General features: G+C 46.7%; 1 protein-coding gene across 7 annotated transcripts in view; it reads left to right on the forward strand.

The window, feature by feature from the left end:
• Positions 1-20,100, forward strand: part of WDR45B (WD repeat domain 45B) — a 34,841-nt gene extending 14,741 nt beyond the window's left edge. For 2 of the 7 annotated variants that reach the window (XM_019944785.3, XM_019944784.3), the window contains 9 exons: positions 1,961-2,062; positions 5,683-5,770; positions 7,079-7,173; positions 10,486-10,676; positions 11,264-11,349; positions 12,551-12,652; positions 13,136-13,257; positions 13,874-14,028; positions 16,759-17,215. In XM_019944785.3, coding sequence (XP_019800344.1) covers positions 1,961-2,062; positions 5,683-5,770; positions 7,079-7,173; positions 10,486-10,676; positions 11,264-11,349; positions 12,551-12,652; positions 13,136-13,257; positions 13,874-14,028; positions 16,759-17,052 — 1,235 coding nt within the window. In that variant the 3' untranslated portion in view covers positions 17,053-17,215. Of the gene's footprint in view, positions 1-1,960; positions 2,063-5,682; positions 5,771-7,078; positions 7,174-10,485; positions 10,677-11,263; positions 11,350-12,550; positions 12,653-13,135; positions 13,258-13,629; positions 14,922-16,758; positions 17,216-20,070 lie in introns of those variants that run through there. The other 5 variants (XM_073798358.1, XM_019944789.3, XM_019944787.3 and 2 more) reach the window with 5 other exon arrangements.
• Positions 20,101-20,992: the final 892 nt, after the last annotated feature.

Here is a 20,992-nt window from a genome sequence, read left to right on the forward strand (position 1 = left end):
GGGGCGGGGAGCGGGCCTCTCACTGTTGTGGCCTCTCCCGTTGCGGAGCACAGGCTCCGGACACGCAGGCTCAGCGGCCATGGCTCATGGGCCCAGCCGCTCCGCGGCATGTGGGATCCTACCGGACCAGGGTACGAACCCGCGTCCCCTGCATCGGCAGGTGGACTCTCAACCACTGCGCCACCAGGGAAGCCCCTGTTGTCTGCGCTTTTGATGTCATGTCCAAGAAGTCATTGCCAAGTCCAGTGCCATGAAGCTTTTTGCCTTTGTTTTCTTCCAGGAGTTTTGTAGTTTTGGATCATCTTACATTTAGGTCTTTAACCCATTTTGAGTTAGCTTTTTTTAAAAAATTAAGTAATTTAATTAATTTATTTATTTTTGGCTCTGTTGGGTCTTCATTGCTGTGTGTGGGCTTTCTCTAGGTGCGCGGTGAGCGGGGGCTACTCTTCATTGCAGTGCGTGGGCTTCTTATTGCGGTGGCTTCTCATTGCAGAGCACAGGCTCTAAGCACGTGGGCTTCAGTAGTTGTGGCTTGCATGCTCTAGAGCGCAGGTTCAGTAGTTGTGGCACACGGGCTTAGCTGCTCCACAGCATGTGGGATCTTCCTGGACCAGGGATCGAACCCGTCGACGGACCAGGGATCCGTCCTCTCCATTGGCAGGAGGATTCTTAACCACAGCACCACCAGGGAAGTCCCCTGAGTTAGCTTTTGTACATGATACAAGTTAAGGGTCAACTTCATTCTTCTTTGTTAGTTTTCCCAACAGCGTTTGCTGAAGAGACCGTCTTCTCCCCCGCTGGCGCTCAGCATTTGTTTAATAGCCGGTTATTACAAGTTTTGCTCAGCTTTGTTCTGTTGGAGTCCATTAATCTCTTCAAGAGTGTAAAGGCCGAGGCTGAAGGTTAACCAGCAGCTAATCTCCCTGTGCCTAGTGAGTGCATCCAGGGAACCAGGTGGTGCCTGTGGTGATGGAGGCATGTCCTGCATTGTGGGATGAAGGATTCCTGCGTGGTCATGGGTCTGAGGCCACACACTGAGCCGAGAGCGGTTTAAGGACTGAAGCATTGTAGTCCTTTGAGTTTGGGCTGTGGCCACATCCTGTTACAGCCAGAATTACTTGAGGTGGCTTGTGTGTCACAGGACCATTAAATTGTTTATAAGGAGAGCTGTGTTCCTTGTGGATAATGTTAAGCACAGAGTCCTTTCTAGGGTTTCTGCTAGGCCTTGAATTTGAAACTTCCCCTTGAGCAAGCTGATGGACTTTGAGTCCATCTTGGGTGGCTCTGACTGGACAGGTAGGAGTCAATTTTTGGGCTAACTTGTGATTTTCAGAGGTTTTGTTTCCTGGCTTGCCCCTCACTGTCCCAGGAGCTCATGGTCACAACAGACCAGAGTGGAAGCTGGGGAGATGGGGTGGGGTGGCCCTGCTGCGACGGGAACCATTCAGAGTGCAGTGTGCTTTCCTGAGCCCCACACTCCTCCTGGGGTTTCCTGTTGCTCCCCTGAGAGAGCGTGTTGGGCTTCCTTCTGTCGTGGAGCACAGCTGAAAATCTGCTGGACATGTTCATCTTCACATAATTTGTGAACATTTTTGAGCATTTCGGACGTCCAGTGGAAGAGGTGTTTAAAGTGGTGAAAAGGAATTCCAGCTTTTGCATCACAGCATACTTTCTCAGAGCTTACAAATTTTGCTGCACCTTAAAATACGAACTCAGATATTTCATACATTTTGCTACATTGGCTTCTTAGGCTCTTAGTGTTTACACATGAAAATATAGTTCATGATGACAGGATGCTGAGAGGTCTGAAGCTAATTATTTTCCTAGCCGGTCACTATTCTCATTTCTGATGGCAGATACAAATTGCTGATTAAAAATCAAATTCTGACTATTACGTTTTTACTTTTTTTCTTTTTTTTTATTGTAAAATATACATACTGACTTATTTTTATCATTTCAGAATTTCTAGAAGGAGGAGTTGGCCATATTGAAATGTTATTTCGCTGCAACTATTTAGCTTTAGTTGGTGGTGGAAAAAAGCCGAAATACCCTCCGAACAAAGGTAAAGTAATCCTGCATTTAATAATGCACCTCATGTGTAGTCCTCTCTTGAACTTTTTAGAGTATCTTTGTGTCTCTGGCTACATTGGATCTTCCCTGGTGGCCCTGTGACACATGAAGGACTAGTCCCTGGGAAAGAAACATCCAGAAAGAGAGTGTCTTTTCTCTGCTGCTCCTGGGAAAAGAAACGTGTGACCAGGGTCACTTGTCCCCATGGACATAGAGCACGTACTTTTCAGTTGTGTTGGCTGGATGGGGGCCTTCGCCCCATTTTGTTCTGGATATTCTTCTGCGGTTGATGTCCTGTGCTGTGAGTTCCTTTTAAAGCCAGGTGTGGGGAGGCTGCTTCTCCTGCAGAGAGCCACTGACTCACAGAAACACAGAGAACAGACAACAGCTGGGCTCTGGGTTGAGGAGTGTTGTTCCTGGTATGTGTGTGTGTGTCTGTGTTCAAAGAGATGGCATTGAAAAGAGTGTGGCTCTTTGAAAGTAAAGGAGAGGGACTTCCCTGGTGGCACAGTGGTTAAGAATCCACCTGCCAATACAGGAGACATGGGTTCGAGCCTTGGTCTGGGAAGATCCCACATGCCGCGGAGCAGCTAAGCCCGGGCACCGCAACTACTGAGCCTGCACTCTAGAGCCCGTGAGCCACAACTACTGAAGCCTGCATGCCTAGAGCCCGTGCTCCACAACAAGAGAAGCCACCGCAATGAGAAATCCGCATACCACAACGAAGAGTAGCCCTCGCTCACTGCAACTAGAGAAAGCCTGCACGCAGCAATGAAGACCCAATGCAGCCAAAAATAAATAAATAAATTTTTAAAAAAGGAAGAAGAATTACTTGGGCTCCTTGGGGATGGGCAGAGATTCTGCCGCTGGATCAGTCTTTGTCATATGAAGAATTTCATTGATCATTGGTGAGGAGTCAGGAGCCTAGCCCACCTGTGGCACTGTTGGGGGGTGTCACTGCTCCCCGCCCCCAAGGGAGCAGTGGACCGGATAATCTCTGGGGTCTCTTTCACCTGTAACATCTTATTCTCAGTAAAAAATTCCGAGAAGTGAAAGTCTCAGAAATTTTGCAGAAGGAAAAAATTTTTTAGAAGAAAGAAATTTTCTAACTGAACATTTTGAGTAAAATTTAAGCTTTTTGTAGTGTGCTAAGGGCAATTTTTAAAAAAGAACTTGGTCTGTTTAAACTTTTGTAAGATTAAAAATACATTTTTTCAATGTCAAAATTACTGCTTAATATTTTAATAATTATCAATTAAGATGCATGGTGTTACAGTGTAAAGAATCTAGTGTCTTTGGTTTGTGAAAACAGAATAAAACAGGACTGGAGGAGACTGGTTTGTCACGGTCACCTACTGGGTCCTGACAGGGTGCTGTTAGGAAGCAGAGAGGCCTTTTCCATTTAGGAGGAAGTCCAGAATTTTGAAATATATTTTTTGCTATTAGGAACTGTATCAGGAGACAGGCACACAGAATCCCGCCCAGTACATTTAAAATTTTTGGTTTCCTGCAGTAAGGCAGCTCACAGCCCTCAGAGGCCATGGATTTTTCTCACTACCGAAGGCATCATGTCTGGTCACTTTGCTTTTGTGAATGAGAATTTGTGCTGCTGCCTCTGGGGCTTCATCACACTGTTTCCAGATGTTTCTGAAAATGGAGTTCACCCGTATTTGTGACACCCTTGACATCCCTATCTGTTGGCTTCTGTCTGGTTTGGGCCGGTTTGGGCCAGTTTGCCTTTGTGTTGAGTTGTAGGCTTTCTGGTGTTAGGTTGCAGGGCCAGAGGAAGTTCACTGATGCTTTCGTGTTCAAGAGTAGAGTGTCCTTTGCCCAGAAGGTCGTGAACATCTGGTTTGGGGAAGATACTATTTTCAGTAAGGTAACTGTCTACTCACTGACATGTTGGTGCCCTTTAAGGAAGAGCCGATGGGAGAAGTTTATCAAAGATGGTGTTGGAAGGAGCAAGAAGAGCACTATTCTCTGCTTCAGTTTTGAGTGGTTATAAATTATAACCTCTTTGATAGTAAATACCTCTTATGTTACTTGATAATTTTGGAAGTTCTGGTAGGCTGGTATTCAGTTCTCTCTTGATTTGAAACTTAGGATACTTACCCCTTATGGCAAAACTTACCCCTGAATTCCACCGGGCTATTGTTGGTCATGGTGTTGGGACCTTTAGGGGAAACATTCTTTCCTTCCATTCTCAGTCAGCCGTAACCTGACTGTTTAGGGAGCTTATTTCCCTCACCCCACACGCTTTGTACCCAGCTTTTCAAGTGGAAAAGAGGTCTGGACACACACTCCTCATCCTCCAGGGTTGTCTGTAAATTGTCTCAGCCCTTGGGGCATAAGCTGCTAATCCATCCTGAGGGAAGATTGTAGTGTGAGCAGAAGATATTCCAGAGCTTGAAGCAGAGCGAGAACAGTCAGGGCTGAAGAACACTGGCCCTGGTTTTTATGTGTCTGATTTCCCCATGAAACAACCCTTTCTTTTTTTTTTTTCTTTTTTTCTTTTTTTTTGCGGTAAGTGGGCCTCTCACTGTTTTGGCCTCTCCTGTTGCGGAGCACAGGCTCCGGATGCGCAGGCCCAGCGGCCATGGCTCACGGGCCCAGCTGCTCCACGGCATGTGGGATCCTCCCGGAACGGGGCACGAACCCGTGTCCCCTGCATCGGCAGGCGGACTCTCAACCACTGCGCCACCAGGGAAGCCCATCTTTTCTTTTTTTTTTTTGACGTGGTAAAATATTTAATGTCTGTACGTGTGCCTCACCCTCCCATTCCTGTTACAATTCAGTAGCCTCTCCAAACTGACTGTACCAGAGAAAACGTGGACACTTTTTCCCAGCAGAGTTCGAAAACCATTAAGGCCCTGATACTCTTGGTTCAGAAATGATAGCAGGTGAGGTCTTTCCACAGCATGCCTCAGGTCTCTCTGCTCAAGGAAAAATGCCCCCCAGCTCTGCGGGACTCCCGAGGTCTTCTGTTCTCTGCAGCCTGGCGCTGGGAGCTGCGCCGCTGGAAATAGTGATAGGCTCGGGCACTGCAGCGGTAGCCGCTGTAAGCAGTGAGGGGCATCGTGGAGGCGGAGGAGGTCTTGTAGCCAGTGTCGGCTAGTTGCTTGGCAGTTGGCATGTTGCCTCCAGCCTGCGTGACCTCCTAGCACAGCCGGACCCTTTCTTTTCTTAATCCAGGTTTATCTGTAGCACTTGGTACCTGTGGCTGGGCTTGCTTTTTGGCTCAGTCTAGTAGAACCAAGGAAAGAGAGGTGGAGAGAAGTTTGCCTAAAAACTAGGCAAGGTTTGGCAGAGAGGAGGTTCAAGTGTGCTTGAATGTCTGTGTGCATGCCTGTGTGGGTAGAGAGGCAGAGACTGGCTGCCTGAGGTGTGCGCAGGTGTGTGGTTGCTGAACAGGAGGGTGGGGGGGGGGGCAGGGGGGCGGGTCTGAGACCTGGGGGCGGGACCGTCCTGCCAGTGGGAGAGCCTCATGTCCCCTCACCCCCCCGCCAGCTCCCAGTCAGGTGTTTGTGATGTGAGGACCCCTTCAGGAGTGGCCTTAGCAAGCCAGCCCCTGGCCTGTTCATTACCATGTTCTTACATTCTTTCCTGTTTCAGTGATGATCTGGGATGACCTGAAGAAGAAGACTGTGATTGAAATAGAATTTTCTACCGAAGTCAAGGCTGCCAAATTACGGCGAGATAGGTAGGTTTGGTGTCTCATTTTTAGAGGTGGAACAGTCACTTTCTCTGAAGATGGCTGAAATCATTTTATATTGAAGGAAGAGAAGTGTTCAGGAAAACGATATATAAAAACGTGAGACTGTAGTTTATGACCCAAGGACATAAGGAAGGCAGTGAGTTTTATTTGCCTCCCAGGATCACTTACAGGTGAGTGGTTGGTGGGCGTGGGTGAAGTGCACCTCCATGGACCTGGCCCCTGGCCAGCCCTGCCCCCCCAGCTCTCAGTCCTTCAGGGGAGCCGTCCCACCCGACAGGTACAGACTGAGGACTCGAGTTTTGAACCTTGCATTGCCTCCCTCTTAGCCCACACTTGTCCAAATGCTGCCTCGTAAATGTTTCAATCTGAAAGTAAAGGAAAATTCAGGAACTCCTCACAGAGAAGGTGTCATTGAATCTCACCTGTTGAAAGTAGCAGGTCTCTCTCTCTTCTCGGCTGTTGCCTTCCTGGGGTTTAGGAGAACACAGGAGTTTTTCCTAGTATGTTGATGGAGGTAGAGCAAAGCTTCATCACTTTGGATTTTGGTGTGATTTACATGTTATGCTCGGCTGTGGTGTGATTTACATGTTGTACTTGGCTGTGGGAGGACAGATGCTGAACCAGACAAGTGTGAATAGGGGTCTGTCATCCCTGCACTCATAGGTAGACTTGTTTCTTCCAGGAATGTCAGCATTTAGGGGCTCGTAGTAATGCAAATCCTGGAGCCAAATCAAGGATATTACACTTTCTTACATTTCTGGATTGTCAAGACGTGTCTAAAAGTGTGTTAAGATAGAATTTCTGCCTTTGTGTCCTACTTGGTTCTTACTCTAGACAGAATATTTGATGACAATGCCCTCCCAACCCTTGGGCTATACTTTCCTCCAGCCGGGTGAGAGGCGCTCATTCCTAGTGCCAACCTCGTGCCCAGGGGCTCCCTGCCAACCTGCTCCACAGACCTTGCTGCCCAGTGCCTGGGTTCAGGAATGACCCTCTTTTTTAATAATTAATTAATTAATTTGGCTGTGCTGGGTCGCATGTGGGATCTTCAGTTGCAGCATGCGAACTCCTAGTTGCATCATGTGGGATCTAGTTTCCTGACCAGGGATTGAACCCAGGCCCCCTGCATTGGGAGCGTGGAGCCTTAGCCACCACCAGGGAAATCCCAGGAATGACCCTCTTGTATTTGCTCTTTGCGGTGTTTCTGTTTCCAGATGATAAGAACAAAAATCACAAAATGTTTGAGTTTCACTTTGGGGGAGAGAAATTCTGATGGTGTTTTTTTCTTTCCAGAATTGTGGTTGTTTTGGACTCTATGATCAAGGTGTTTACATTCACACACAATCCTCATCAGTTGCACGTCTTTGAAACCTGCTATAACCCGAAAGGTAAGAATCCAGAGGAGGATGGATGGTGGAAACTGGCTTCCTGGGTCTGATCCAGGCGGGACGCAGACCCATGCTGGGTGCCTCTCCTCCAGGTGTGTCACCCTAGTGGTGGGTCCTGAGGCATCTGGGGCTCTGGGGAAAGGTCTGGGAGATGCAAGCTCCCCACCTCGGTCCCTACCTTCTCCCCTGAACCTTCCCGCGGTCACAGCCCCGCTTCCTCGCTGTGGTTCTAAGATCCTGCCTCTTACCAGAATCATCGGAGTCCCTCTTGGGATTTTTCACTGTCAGCCATTCAGGAGCTCTATGGTGAGCCCTGGAATCCATGTTTTTATTAAGTTCTGAGACATTTCCTTCCCTTTTTCTTCTGGCTGGTGGATTATGTGTGGCTGACTTTGTTACTCATTTTATCATGTTAACTTTGCTTTTAAAATTTTGGAGTTTTTTCTTCTAGCTTTATTGAGGTATAATTTACATAAAACTCATTTTAAGTGTATCATTTGTTAAACTTTAGTCATTGTAAACAGTTGTGTAGCTGCCACCACAGTCAGGGCAGAACAATCCCGTCACCCAGGAGTTTCCCCAGGCTGTGCCCTTCCCCACCTGACCTTCAGGTTTTGCCTTTTCAGATGTGTTTGGTGTCTTTCTCTTAGCTTAATATTTTTTAGATTCCTCCATGTTTTTGTGAGTGTGCTATTATTTTGCTCCTTTTTATTACTGAGTAATATACCATCATATAGATATACCACAGCTGTTGATCCATACCAGATTTTTGGCTGTTATAAATAGAAGCTGCTGTACATGTTTACATGCAGGTCTTTTTGTGGATGTATTTTTTCATTTCTCTTGGAGTGCAATTGCTGGGTCATATTGTAATTATTTTTTAGATTCCATATATAAGTGGTAACGTACATTATCTGTCTTTCTCTGTCTGACTTATTTCACTTAGCAAAATACCCTCTAGGTCATCCATGTTGCTGCAGATGGCAAGATGTCATTCCTTTTTTATGGCTGAGTAGTATTTCATTGTGTATATATCCACTGTCTGTGTTTTGATTGGAGCATTTAGTCTATTTACATTTAAAGTAATTATTGATATGTACGTACTTATTGCCATGAATTGTTTTGGGTTGTTTTTGTAGGTCTTTTTTGTTCCTTTTTCTTTTGTTCTCGTCCCTTGTGATTTTTTATTTTTATTTTTTGGCTGCATTGGGTCTTCACTGCTGTGCATGGGCTTTATCTAGTTGTGGCGAGCAGGGCTACCCTTTATTGCGGTGCATGGGCTTCTCATTGCAGAGCACAGGCTCTAGGCACGCAGGCTTCAGTAGTTGTGGCATGCAAGCTCAGTAGTTGTGGCGCATGGGCTTAGTTTTGCTCCACGGCATGTGGGATCTTCCCGGAGCAGGGATCAAACCTGTGTCCCCTGCATTGGCAGATGGATTCTTAACCACCGTGCTACCAGGAAAATCCCTTCCCTTGTGATTTTATGACTGTCTTTAGTGTTATGTTTGGATTCCTTTCTCTTTTGTGTGTGTATCTATTATAGATTTTTGGTTTGTGGTTACTATGAGGTTTATATATAGCAATCTGTATATATACATGTGATTATTTTGAATGGCCTGGTCTCTTAATTTCAAATGCATTTTAACAACCCTACATTTTACTCCCCTCTACCCACGATCTGTTTTTGACATTATGTTTTATATCTTTTTGCTTTGTGTATCCTTTACTTATTGTGGATGTAGATGATTTTACTACCTTTGTCTTTTTTTTTTTTTTTTTGCGGTACGCGGGCCTCTCACTGTTGCGGCCTCTCCCGTTGCGGAGCACAGGCTCCAGACACGCAGGCTTATCGGCCATGGCTCACGGGCCCAGCCACTCCGTGGCATGTGGGTTCTTCCTGGACCGGGGCACGAACCCTTGTCCCCCGCATCGGCAGGTGGACTCCCAACCACCACACCACCAGGGAAGCCCACTACCTTTGTCTTTTAACCTTCCCACTAGCTTTGTGTGTGGTTGATATTACTACTTTTACTCTATATTTACTTTAACCAATGAGCTTTTCTCTTTTAACAGTTTTCATGTTTCTGCTTGTGGCCTTTTCTTTTTTGCTTAGAGAAGTCCATTTACCATTTGTTTAAAAGACTATTTTTTCTGCATTGAATTACCTTGATACTTTTTTTTTTAAAAAATCAAATAAGTGTAAGATTCTTCTGGACTCTTTATTCTGCTCCAGTAGTCTTGTGTTTCTCTCCTTATGCCAATATCAGATGACCTTGATTTCTGGAACTTCAAGATAATTCTTTTTTTATGTATGTATGTATTTATTTAGTTTTGGCTGCGTTGGGTCTTCATTGCTGCGCACGGGCTTTCTCTAGTTGCGTCAAGTGGGGGCTACTCTTCGTTGCGGTGCATGAGCTTCTCACTGCGGTGGCTTCTTCTGTCACAGAGCACGGGCTCTAGGCGCGCGGGCTTCAGTAGTTGTGGCATGTGGGCTCAGTAGTTGTGGCTCGCAGGCTCTAGAGTGCAGGCTCAGTAGTTGTGGTGCACAGGCTTAGTTGCTCCGCGGCATGTGGGATCTTCCTGGACCAGGGATCGAACCCGTGTCCCCTGCATTGGCAGATGGATTCTTAACTACTGCACCACCAGGGAAGTCCCTGGAACTTCAAGATAATTCTTGAAATTAGGTAGTATAAGTCCTCTAATGTTGTTCCTATTTTATAAGAAATTGGGGGGCTATTCTAGGACCTTTTACTTTGCTTATAACTTAGTGACAGGTTGTCTGTTTCTTAAAAAAAGCCTGCAGAGATTTTAACTGTGATTGCACTTACTCTGTAGGTGGGTGAAGGTAGGTTCCAAGCTGTGGTCACAGGACAGCTCTCCACCCACCACGTCTTTGGTTTTCCTTTGCAATGTGTTATAGTGTCTTTTACATCTGTCGTTAAATTTATTCTTCAGTTTTGGTTTTTTTATGTTACTGTTAGTGGATTCATTTTTATTTTATTTTATTTTATTTATTTTTTAAGGATTCATTTTTAGATTTTACAATTTTGCATTCTCGTGGCTGACACCCCAAAAGACAGACATTTGATAAAGTTTATTCAGTAATAAGTTCAGCAAATGTTTCCAATTGTGAAGCCATCTCATGGGAGGGAGCTTTGCTTGGCCCTCTGCTGCCCTTCACAGGGAAAAGATTCTGTGAATTATTCTTACTTTTTCATGGGACCTGGAGGGCAGGGAGCAGGTATGGTTGTGGAAAAGCAGAAGCTTTGAGACGGTCCTGAGTCCTTGACGCATTTCCTTGTCTCTGTTTAGGCCTCTGTGTCCTGTGCCCCAATAGTAACAACTCACTCCTGGCCTTCCCGGGCACGCACACGGGCCACGTGCAGCTTGTGGACCTGGCCAGCACCGAGAAGCCGCCAGTGGACATTCCTGCCCATGAGGGCGTCTTGAGCTGCATTGCTCTCAACCTGCAGGGAACAAGAATTGCGACCGCGTCTGAGAAAGTAAGTGGGTGTCCCTGCCCCACAGAGGTGCCCCCAGAGTGGCGTCTCCCGCCGTAGGGTGCAGGCTCCCGGGAAACCAGCCCTTCCCTGAAGATCCTGACCCCTGAGAGGCTCTTAGCCACCTTCTCTCAGGAAGCAAGTCATAGTTGACAGAGAGAGTCCAAAAGTTATTTTATTTGGTTGTGCCCCATCTGTTTGGCAGTAGAATTAGTGTTTTTCTAACTGGCTGTGGGCATTATAATTAAGATGCCATTTCTCTGGACAGTGAGTGAACTGGTGGCTCTCAGGGTGTGAAACAGCCCGGGGCCTCTGCCAGGGGAGCGTGTGCATGGGGCTCCGAGAGGGCCATGCCTGTGGGCCTGGGCCCTGGGTCTCCCTGACCCTCTCTCGGCCCCTGCCCGCTGCAGTCGGACTAAAGAGACTCTAGTCTGTTCTCGGTAACAACAGAGGGAAAGTTGAGTTTTAGATGATGTGGGTGAGTTTGGGAACGGGTCGGATGGGTTAATGGGTTTGTGAATATAAATCATTTGAAGAAAACTAAAAAGTTGTGAATCTTTGATAATGAAACACTTCACTGTTTTTCAAAGGGGACCCTTATACGAATATTTGATACTTCATCAGGGCATTTAATCCAGGAACTACGAAGAGGATCTCAAGCAGCTAATATTTATTGGTAAGAAAGCACGTTATTTTACTCTAGAGAAGGGGCCCTATGTGATCCGGAGGAGAGTCGGGACTACCCCCACGAGGCGGGCGGGGGCTGCTCTGCTGGTAGGGGCTGTTTTATTAGCTTGTTTTATTATTACTAATTTAACTGTTTACTTATTATGGGAATATACACAAAAGTAGAGAGAATATTATGATTACCATGAACCCATTGTCCTGCATTTGTTAGAATTTGCTTGTTTTATTTCATCTCTTCACTGTCCCTCCAACTTATTTATTTATTTATTTTTAAAAATTTATTTATTTATGGCTGTGTTGGGTCTTCGTTGCGGTGCACGGGCTTCTCATTGCGGTGGCTTCTCTTGTCGCAGAGCACAGGCTCTAGGCACGCAGGCTTCAGTAGTTGTGGCACAGGCTCAGTAGTTGTGGCTCACGGGCTCTAGAGCACAGGCTCAGTAGTTGTGGTGCACTGGCTTAGTTGCTCTGCAGCATGTGGGATCTTCCCAGACCAGGGCTCGAACCCCTGTCCCCTGCATTGGCAGGTGGATTCTTAACCACTGTGCCACCAGGGAAACCCCCTCCAACTTATTTTTCAGTAGCATCTTCAGGCAAACACTGGAGGCCTAGTTAGCCCATCTGTAGTCATTTCAGCCTCCTGTGAGGTTGACCTGCTCTTTCTGTGGTGGTTGTTACCATGTCCCACAGTGTCTGTAGCTCTGACAGGGCTGCACCCCTGCTTGGGTGGGACTTCGTTCTTTGTGTCTGTGGCCTTTGCAGGTGTGGAGCTGCACTGGGGCCTGAGTGATAAAAACACAGCTAGTACCTGGATGCTGGATGTAGTGTCCTTGGGGCCTCTGGTGCAGCCCGCTCTCCCATCTGTGTGCTCTCGGGCCCTTCCAGCCAGCCTGCGTGACGCCCACCTCTACAGGGCCTGGGTTGTTGGAGGGGAGTTTTTCTCCTTCAAGTGGCATGTTTGGGTGGCCTCAGGGCCCCTGGGGTGGCAGGGTGGTCTGCAGGGAGCCCTTTCCCTCTCCCTGGCACTTGAGGAGGGGCTGTGCCCTCGCTTTGACCATCTGGTTCTGTGCTGAGCCCCGTCAGCTGGTCAGGAGGGGTGGTTCTTAAAATGACTGTCCTGACCATGGGGGGTTGAGGTCAGGGCTCACTCCTGCGTCCACATGAGACCCGAGCTTCGTCTGGTTTCTCTGCAGCATTAACTTCAATCAGGACGCTTCTCTTATCTGTGTGTCCAGTGACCACGGCACGGTGCACATTTTTGCAGCTGAAGATCCAAAAAGGAATAAACAATCAAGGTAGGTTTTCCAGTTAGAAGGACAGAACATTGCCTGAGCGTTGCCCCACTCAGTCTGAGTCACAGCCGGGATGCTTTTCTTTGGTCGTTCATTTGATTCTCTGAAAACCAGTGCAGATTACTTGATGCTAAGACAGTGGCATTCCGACTTCCCCTTCCACTAGCTCCTTAGAAAATATCTGATGAGGATCCAGGCACCTTCCAATGAGGTAGAACTTGGTCCTGAACTCCAACCGTCATCCTTGTGTTAGCTGTTCAGAAAATTAATTTGGTGGCAGTAGAGCCCTGTGCCCCTTCTGGTGCTGATGGTTTCTGGATTTATAATAAACCCATTTGTAACAACTTAGTTTTTTCATGTGAAAGATAAAAATTAAAAGCAAAAATAGAATTTAAATCATTAAGGCTAAGCCGACATTAAAGAGAGCTGTGTCTCTAACTTTGTTATGTGACCGTAACTTACTTTCTTTGCTTCCTGTCCTCACAGTTTGGCATCAGCCAGTTTCCTTCCAAAATACTTCAGTTCCAAGTGGAGTTTTTCCAAGTTTCAGGTTCCCTCAGGCTCTCCATGCATTTGTGCCTTTGGAACAGAGCCAAATGCTGTCATTGGTAAGTGGTCCTTCCAGAGGAGAGTGGCCCCCAGGTGTGGTCAGCGCCCCACCAGCTCCACTGGTGGCCCTTCCTCTCTCCTGGGGGTCCTGTGCATCCCTCTCAGGGTCCGCACAGCCACCTGCCCTCCGGGGTTTCCCGGGCAGTCAGTGAGACAGATCATTTGGTCTTGGAACCGGCGACCAAAGAGGGTTCCCCCATCGCCACACTAGCTGAGTAGATGCAGAACCCCCAGAACAGTGGGGTTCTCGGTCGAGTGCCCCCACCACCCACAGATCCCTCGGGGCTGCTCAGCCTCCACTCAGCCTGTGCAGTGAGCTCAGTGCGGGCTGCTTGCTTTCCACCCTGAGTGACACGGTCTCCTCTGCCCAGCGATCTGTGCGGACGGCAGCTACTACAAGTTCCTGTTCAACCCCAAGGGGGAGTGCGTCCGGGACGTGTATGCGCAGTTCCTGGAGATGACCGACGACAAGCTGTGACCCTCCACCAGGAGTGCGAGCACCACAGGCCCTGGGTGCCCAGCGGCCCCTCGAGCTCCTGGGAGTGGTGGTGATGGGCTGGGGGGATGGCCTGGGACCTTGTCGCGAAGCCATACGTTGTCGTCTGTTTTCCAAAGCCAGACCTCCCGAGTCCAGTGTTAAAGGAAGAATCTTCAGGGCACGTGGACACTCACGCCCAACTGCTGGCTTCACCTTTCATTCAGCCGTGACGCTCACTTCATTGGTTCTGCCGCATCGGCCACCTGCAGTTGGGGCTCCGGACAAACTGGGGGTACGTGGAAAAAAGGAGGGACAAAGTGAAATTTGTTTGTGGCGACAGATTTCATCATTTTTACTAAGTCTGTAATGGGGAGGTGAACACACGTGTAAGTGTTGGTTCTCACCAGATTTAAGTGGAACAATCATACCGGCAGCCTTAGGAAAGGAGGAAGGAAGCCCTTCTCCCATCTAAACTGAAGAAAGAGGGCATAGGTCTGGCGTCTCCCTCAAGAGCTGCATGTCGTGCGTCCTCGTCTTTTTGGAGCCATTGGAATTGAGGCAGCACCATGCCCACCCTGTGAGCAGTGCCTGTGGCCTCCTGGTGAAACTCTGGGTCAAAGGGAGTTTCCCTGTTACACGTAGGCAACAGAGTAACGCATAGACTTTAAAACTTAGTCATAGAAGAAAGCGTCACTTAATTTGGAGGATACCGAGGGAAACGGGCGTCTCAACAAAGCAGTGCCTGGTTTCTGTGGGCCTGGAGAGGATGCCTCGGCCGGCCGATTCCACTTCCCTTTCTCACCATCTTTTCTCCCCATTTTTAAGACTAGCTGCACACTAACATTCTGGGAATGAGAGGCACATACTTTTTTTAACGTTTGGTAACTAAAATAGGTTATGGGCTCTATATTATTAGTAGTACTTGAGGTATATATTTAATTTTCTTAAATTCCCTTAAAACTTAATTTTATGTTTGATTTCAGGTTGCAAACATTAAAATCTGCAGCAGCAAATTCTCAGTTTGCCAGTTCTTTTACTGTCATGTAATCAGCTAACTTTGTCTGTGGATTTCAATGTGAAGTATGCATGTTACTTTTATGTGTATTTAATCATGAAATTTAATTTTGCACACTTACTTGTAATGTTTCTTTTAAATAAAAATGACTAATTTTGTTGTACTCTGTACCCATCAAGGGAAAAGAATTGTATGTTACAAAACCAAAGCCCCAGTTTTAGAACCTTGTTGGACTGCAGGCTATAGGAACGGCCCAGTGCACTTAGTGCCTAAACTGTCCAGGACTGCGTGGGGGCCAGGTGGACGCCCTGCTGCCCGTGTGGGTGGTGGCCTGGCTCGGGGAGCAGGGGGGAAGAGAGTGATGTTCACTAGCGGTTTCTGTCGTCTCTGGTGGGGAAGCTCTGCCTGAAATCCCTTTGGGGGACACTCCCTTTGGGGGAGACAACAGCATGGTGTTGGGCCACCCGTCAGTGTCCGTCTAACACTAGCCCTAACTTTGGCCCAGGAGTAGGAGGGGTCCTTCACATTTACATCGTCAGTTTATATTTTCCCCGAATATAATCCCTTTCGTGTTTCCACATATACATTAAACTAGGAAAAAAGTTCCTCCTCACAGTGTGTGGAGGTGCTGCAGGCTGGTGAAGAGCCAGTTCACTGGCCCAGGGAGAGGCTGTACCCAGGACGACCCGTAATGCTCGGCACCTACATTAAGAGTCCACGGTGTGGGAGCACGTCCTGGCTCTGCCACGCCGGGCACAACCTTGCCTCCTTTATAAAATGACAGAACAGGGACATCCTGGGTGGTATGGATGACCACCTAGGGGCTCTGGTTTGTCTTCTTGGGGTTACCCTTCGCGATGGTAAAGGCACCACATCTCACCTGGGAAATGCCCTGGACGAGGCTTCCAGAGAGCACGGTGAGGTCTGGAAGGCTGAGGCAGCCAGGCACCGTCCACCCTCCCCAGGCCTATGCGCGTGGCCTCGCTTTACCCTCTCAGGGACGTGGCAGGAAGAGCCATACCTGGCGAGCAGGCTGTTGGGTGAACCTTCCTCGGTCTGTTTAGGACAGCAGCAGACTTGGTTTTTCAAATTGACAACCACTGTTTGTTGCCTTATTCAGAGAAAGGGAGTTGCTCTAAGCCAGAGCTGCCTCCAATTCCTCCCTCAGCTGAGTCCTGCCGGCCCCTGAACGTGGGTACAGAGGGACACAGATGTAAAAGTCCTGTGTCCAGGGCTTCCACAAGCCCCACTTGGTGGCTGGGCTGGACAGGCCTGGTTTGTTTCTCCCCCAAGTGTCCATGTGAATGAACATCCAGGAACCACCTCACAGGGCCCTGCTCACTGGGCTCTTCTGCCTGCTGTCCAGGCCATGGACGGGGAGGGCTCCTCTGCGCCCTGCAGCCTCCACCCCCTCCCCCCTGCCCCTGGCTTGTCTGTCCCTTTAGTCCTCAGTGGCAGTGCCCCTGCTCACTGCGGCCTGGAGGGTGAGGCCCGCTCCCCTCCTTACTCTGCTTGTGAGACCAAAGCTTCTCATGTTTGCATTTCTTTTTCTGCAGCCAAACCAAACTTCTAGATGAGTTCACACAACTTTGTCTCTGGTCTCTTTCCTTTCTTTCTGTAAGAGGCATTTGAGCAATTACAGTACTTTTGGAACTTGTGCTGAAATTTTCCTCTTCAAAATGGATCAGAAAATACTTACCAAATTACAAAATGTTCATTGTAAGAAAAGAACATAGAGAAGAATGTAAAGTTGGAATCAAAATCGCCCTGAGTTGCCGTCTCCAGAGAAGACTACTCTCGGAAAGCCCACGCCTTCTGGGGTGAAGTCTGTAATTCTCAGCAGCATTATAGGGACCATTCTTTAACTTTTCACAACTCGTGAACATGTCAAAACACTGTAATTGCCCGAAGATGCCTATTTGTATTTTTTGCTTCTATAAACGTTTTGGAAATGGAAATCCTTGTGCATACATGTTTACACACTTGTCCACCTATTTCTTTGAATAGAACTGGAATTGCCAAGCCAGAGGATCTGCACGTATAAGATTTAGTATGTTTGCCACCTTGCCTGCCATGATTCTGTCAGCTTCAACAGCCAACACCTCACATGCTCACCGGGACCAGGCTCTGAGCATGAGCTTTTTAATCTTTGATGGAGAAAAAAGATCGATTTCTAGCCAGGTTGAACATTTTGGAATACCTTTGCTGGCCATCCGTAATTATTTTGTAAATTGCTTACTCATGCCTTCGACTATATTTCTGTTGGTGTATTTTGTCTTTTTTGTTGATGAGAACTTTTAAAATAATCACCCCTTGTCGTTTTTTTTCACTTTGGGTTTATTTCAGTTTGAGGGGTTTTACTTTGCTGTGTATGTATCTTGAATTTTTACATAGTCTGATCAGCCTTTTTCCTTTATGGTTTCTAGTATTGGCTTGTGATTAAAACAAAACATTTTTCACCGGGTTCGATGTACAGGTCTTATTTTCATAATTCAGTCTGAGCGTAATTTCCAAACACGTAATGGGGAAAGGGCCTCATCTTCCTGCGCCGGTGGGTGAGGCATTGCTCAAGCCAAACCAAGCCAGGAATGACTCAACCCCAGGTCCTCTTCCTGCCCTGGGTTGTGGTATCTCATCCACCTTAGTGCTCTTTTCTGGTTTGGATGAAAATGATGCAGTTGCCCTACTACAATGCCATTTATCAACTGATTCATTTGTTACGCACGGACTTACTGTACTACTTCACAAAGAACTATGTTCTGGTTACATGGCTCTGCTGATCGTAAGCATCCTTAAGCATTTTTTTCCCAGATGAACTTTAAATGGAATAATAGCTAAAAATAGAATTTTATTGGAATTCCAAAAACTCAAAAATGATTGTTTCTGAAGTGCTGAGGGACAGAATGTATCAGGATTTAATAAATATTTTCTCCCCAACAGTAACGTGGTAACATCACTGAGGACACCGTAAGTGCACTGTCATTCATATTTGTTTTTTTTTAATGACAAAGCTATTCAACTCGTGTGGAAAGAAGCTGTGAGTCTTCCTTTTGTTCTTCCTGTGTCCTGTTTCAATATGATAAAAATTATTTTATGAAATTACAATTTGGAAACTATGGTATGTCTACATTTGCTTTTCTTTGTGTTTATCATGCCTGGGGCTTGCTGAGCTTCTTGAAACTAGATTTATGGCTTTCATCAAATTTGTGAATTTCAGCCATTTCCTTGAATAATTCTTCTGCTACTGTCTCTTTCCTATTGGGATTCAGGTACACATGTATAACACCTTATATTGTCCCACTCTGATCATTGAGGCTGTTCATATAGTTTTTACAGTATTTTTTCCTGTTTTTAAAGATAGCATTGGGACTTCCCTGGTGGTGCAGTGGTTAAGAATCCACCTGCTGATGCAGAGGACACGGGTTCGATCCTTGGTCCAGGAAGATCCCACATACTGTGGAGCAACTAAGCCCATGCGCCACAACTGCTGAGCCCACGAGCCACAGTTACTGAAACCTGTGCGCCCTAGAGCCTGCGCACTGCAATTACTGAGCCCACGTGCTGCAACTATTGAAGCCCACGCACCTAGAGCCCGTGCTCCACAAGAGAAGCCACTGCAATGAGAACCCCATGCACTGCAACAAAGAGTAGCCCCCGCTTACCACAATTAGAGAAAGCCCACGCGTGGCAACGAAGACCCAACGCAGCCAAAAAATTTTAAAATTTTTAAAAATTAAAAAAAATTAGCATAATTTAAAAATGACCTATTACTGCCCACTCTGCTTTCAAGACTGTACCATGTACTTTAAACTTTAGATGAATCTGTCAGTTCTAAAATTAGTTTCTAATTCTTAACTAAGCTTTTTCATTTGCTCATTCACATGAACAATCTTTCTTTACGTCCTTGTGCATATTTGTAGGACATAAGTTAAAATCTTTGGTAATTCTCACATTTGGATTTTCTCAGAGCAAGTCTCCATTGATTTTCTTTTATTCTGTGTATGAGTCACATTAACCTGTGTGTCTAGTACTTTGGGGTTGTACCTTGGACATTGCAAATGGTATGTGTGTTGTTATGGATTCTGTTATGTTTCTCTGAAAAATGCAGGTTTTTTTCTTTAAGCACTCTGGACCCACCTGAACAGTCAAGACAAGAGTGAGGCAGACGAGGTGCTGAGAGCACCAAGTTTAAGGAGGCGCATGCTCGCAGCTTCATGCCACTGGGAATGATTGTGTCGTTTTGTCTGATGGTCTCTTTGTTAATGTGGTGAATCACATTGATTTTTTTAAATTAGTTTTTATTTATTTTTGGCTGCATTGGGTCATCGTTGCTGCACGGGCTTTCTCTAGTTGTGGCGAGCAGGGGCTACTCTTCGTTGCAGTGCGTGGGCTTCTCATGCGGTGGCTTCTCTTGCTGTGGAGCACGGGCTCTAGGTGCACGGGCTTCAGTAGTTGTGATGCGGGGACTCTAGAGTGCAGGCTCAGTAGTTGTGGCCCGTGGCCTTAGCTGCTCCGTGACATGTGGGATCTTCCCGGACCAGGGCTCAAACTCGTGTCCCCTGCATTGGCAGGTGGATTTTTAACCACTGCACCACCAGGGAAGTCCCAAGACTACATTTCTTGTCATTCGTGATCACTGAAGTCTGTTACTTTAGCTTGTGTTCAGCTAATGTTTTGTCACAGATTTCCTTATGTTCCTGGATCCAATAAGATTAAAAAAAAGAAGCTATTCTGCCCTTTTAAATCACCTGACCCATGCTGCCAGGGAAGCTACTTCAGGTTGTGGGTGTTGAAATAATGGCCAGATCTGAACCAGCCCCTCAGCAAACCGCCAGGCAGATTAAAATACACAACTCAGAATTTTGGAGGAGAAAGTCCCTATTGTCCACCCTGACTTCAGCAAGCTGTACCAGGAACGTGGGGTGCTGTCCCCATGGCTGTCTGCCACAAGGCTGGATGATGGGGGATGGTAGTTGCTACGTGAAATGCCAAAATTCACTGCAATTTACCAGCCTTTCTATATAGAGCACTCCCCTGGATATTGCAAGTGTTTGCGTAGACTCCATAGTTCCAAAATAGTTAATTCAGACAGTTCTTACAAGCTCAGTAGCTGATTTGATGGGGGGACAATTCCTGGAGCTTATCTATGTTGGAAGGTTTTGAGTTACAAATTCAATTTGTTGACAAGTCTATTCTGTCTACCTATTTCTTTAGTAAATTTGGTAGTTTGTGTATTTCGAGGAATTAGTCTGTTCCATCTAAGATGTCAGATTTATGAGCACAATTTTTCATAGGATTCCTTTATTATCCTTTTTACAGATGTGGATGTGGTAATGAAGCCTGCAATTAAGGTTCAGTATTACGTGCTGCCTTAACATTTGGTTCAGCTGGGAAGGCCTGGAATGGCCTAACTACAAGTTCTGCTACCCACTCTACTTCCATGGATAAAGCCCCCCAGCCAAACAACTCTCCTTATCAAACAGAACAGGTGCAGTTCCTGCTTATCCCTGAGTAAGCATTTTCAGTTCCCTTCCAGCTCATGGGGTTATTCAAACAATCACATCCTCCCGGAACGGGGTCCCCCACTGTTTTTTTTTTTAAACATCTTTATTGGAGTATAATTGCTTTACAATGGTGTGTTAGTTTCTGCTTTACAACAAAATGAATCAGTTATATATATACATATGTTCCCATGTCTCTTCCCTCTTGCTTCTCCCTCCCTCCCACCCTCCCTAGCCCACCCCTCCAGGCGGTCACAAAGCACCGGAGGAGCTGATCTCCCTGTGCTATGCGGCTGCTTCCCACTAGCTATCTACCTTACGTTTGGTAGTGTATATATGTCCATGCTCTCTCTCGCTTTGTCACAGCTTACCCTTCCCCCTCCCCATATCCTCAAGTCCATTCTCTAGTAGGTCTGGGTCTTTATTCCTGTCTTACCCCTAGGCTCTTCATGACAATTTTTTTTCTTAAATTCCATATATATGTGTTAGCATACGGTATTTGTCTCTCAGTCCCCAACTCTTGATACTACAAAGCCTGCCTCCTGTAGCCCTAGGTTATTCACTGTGTTCCCAAGTGACGCCCATGTGATCCTACTTGGCTTGCAGTGTCCTCGGGTGTGCGTATGTGTGACTGATAAACTACAGTTCATCTCATCTGGCCAGTGTCATAGTGTCACGTCCAGCCACCCCCATGTACACAGGGTGGGAATACTGCCTCCATAATAGGGTGAATAGGTGGT

This window comes from Tursiops truncatus, chromosome 20, assembly GCF_011762595.2.
Source record: "Tursiops truncatus isolate mTurTru1 chromosome 20, mTurTru1.mat.Y, whole genome shotgun sequence".
In the NCBI taxonomy this organism is placed as follows: domain Eukaryota; kingdom Metazoa; phylum Chordata; class Mammalia; order Artiodactyla; family Delphinidae; genus Tursiops; species Tursiops truncatus.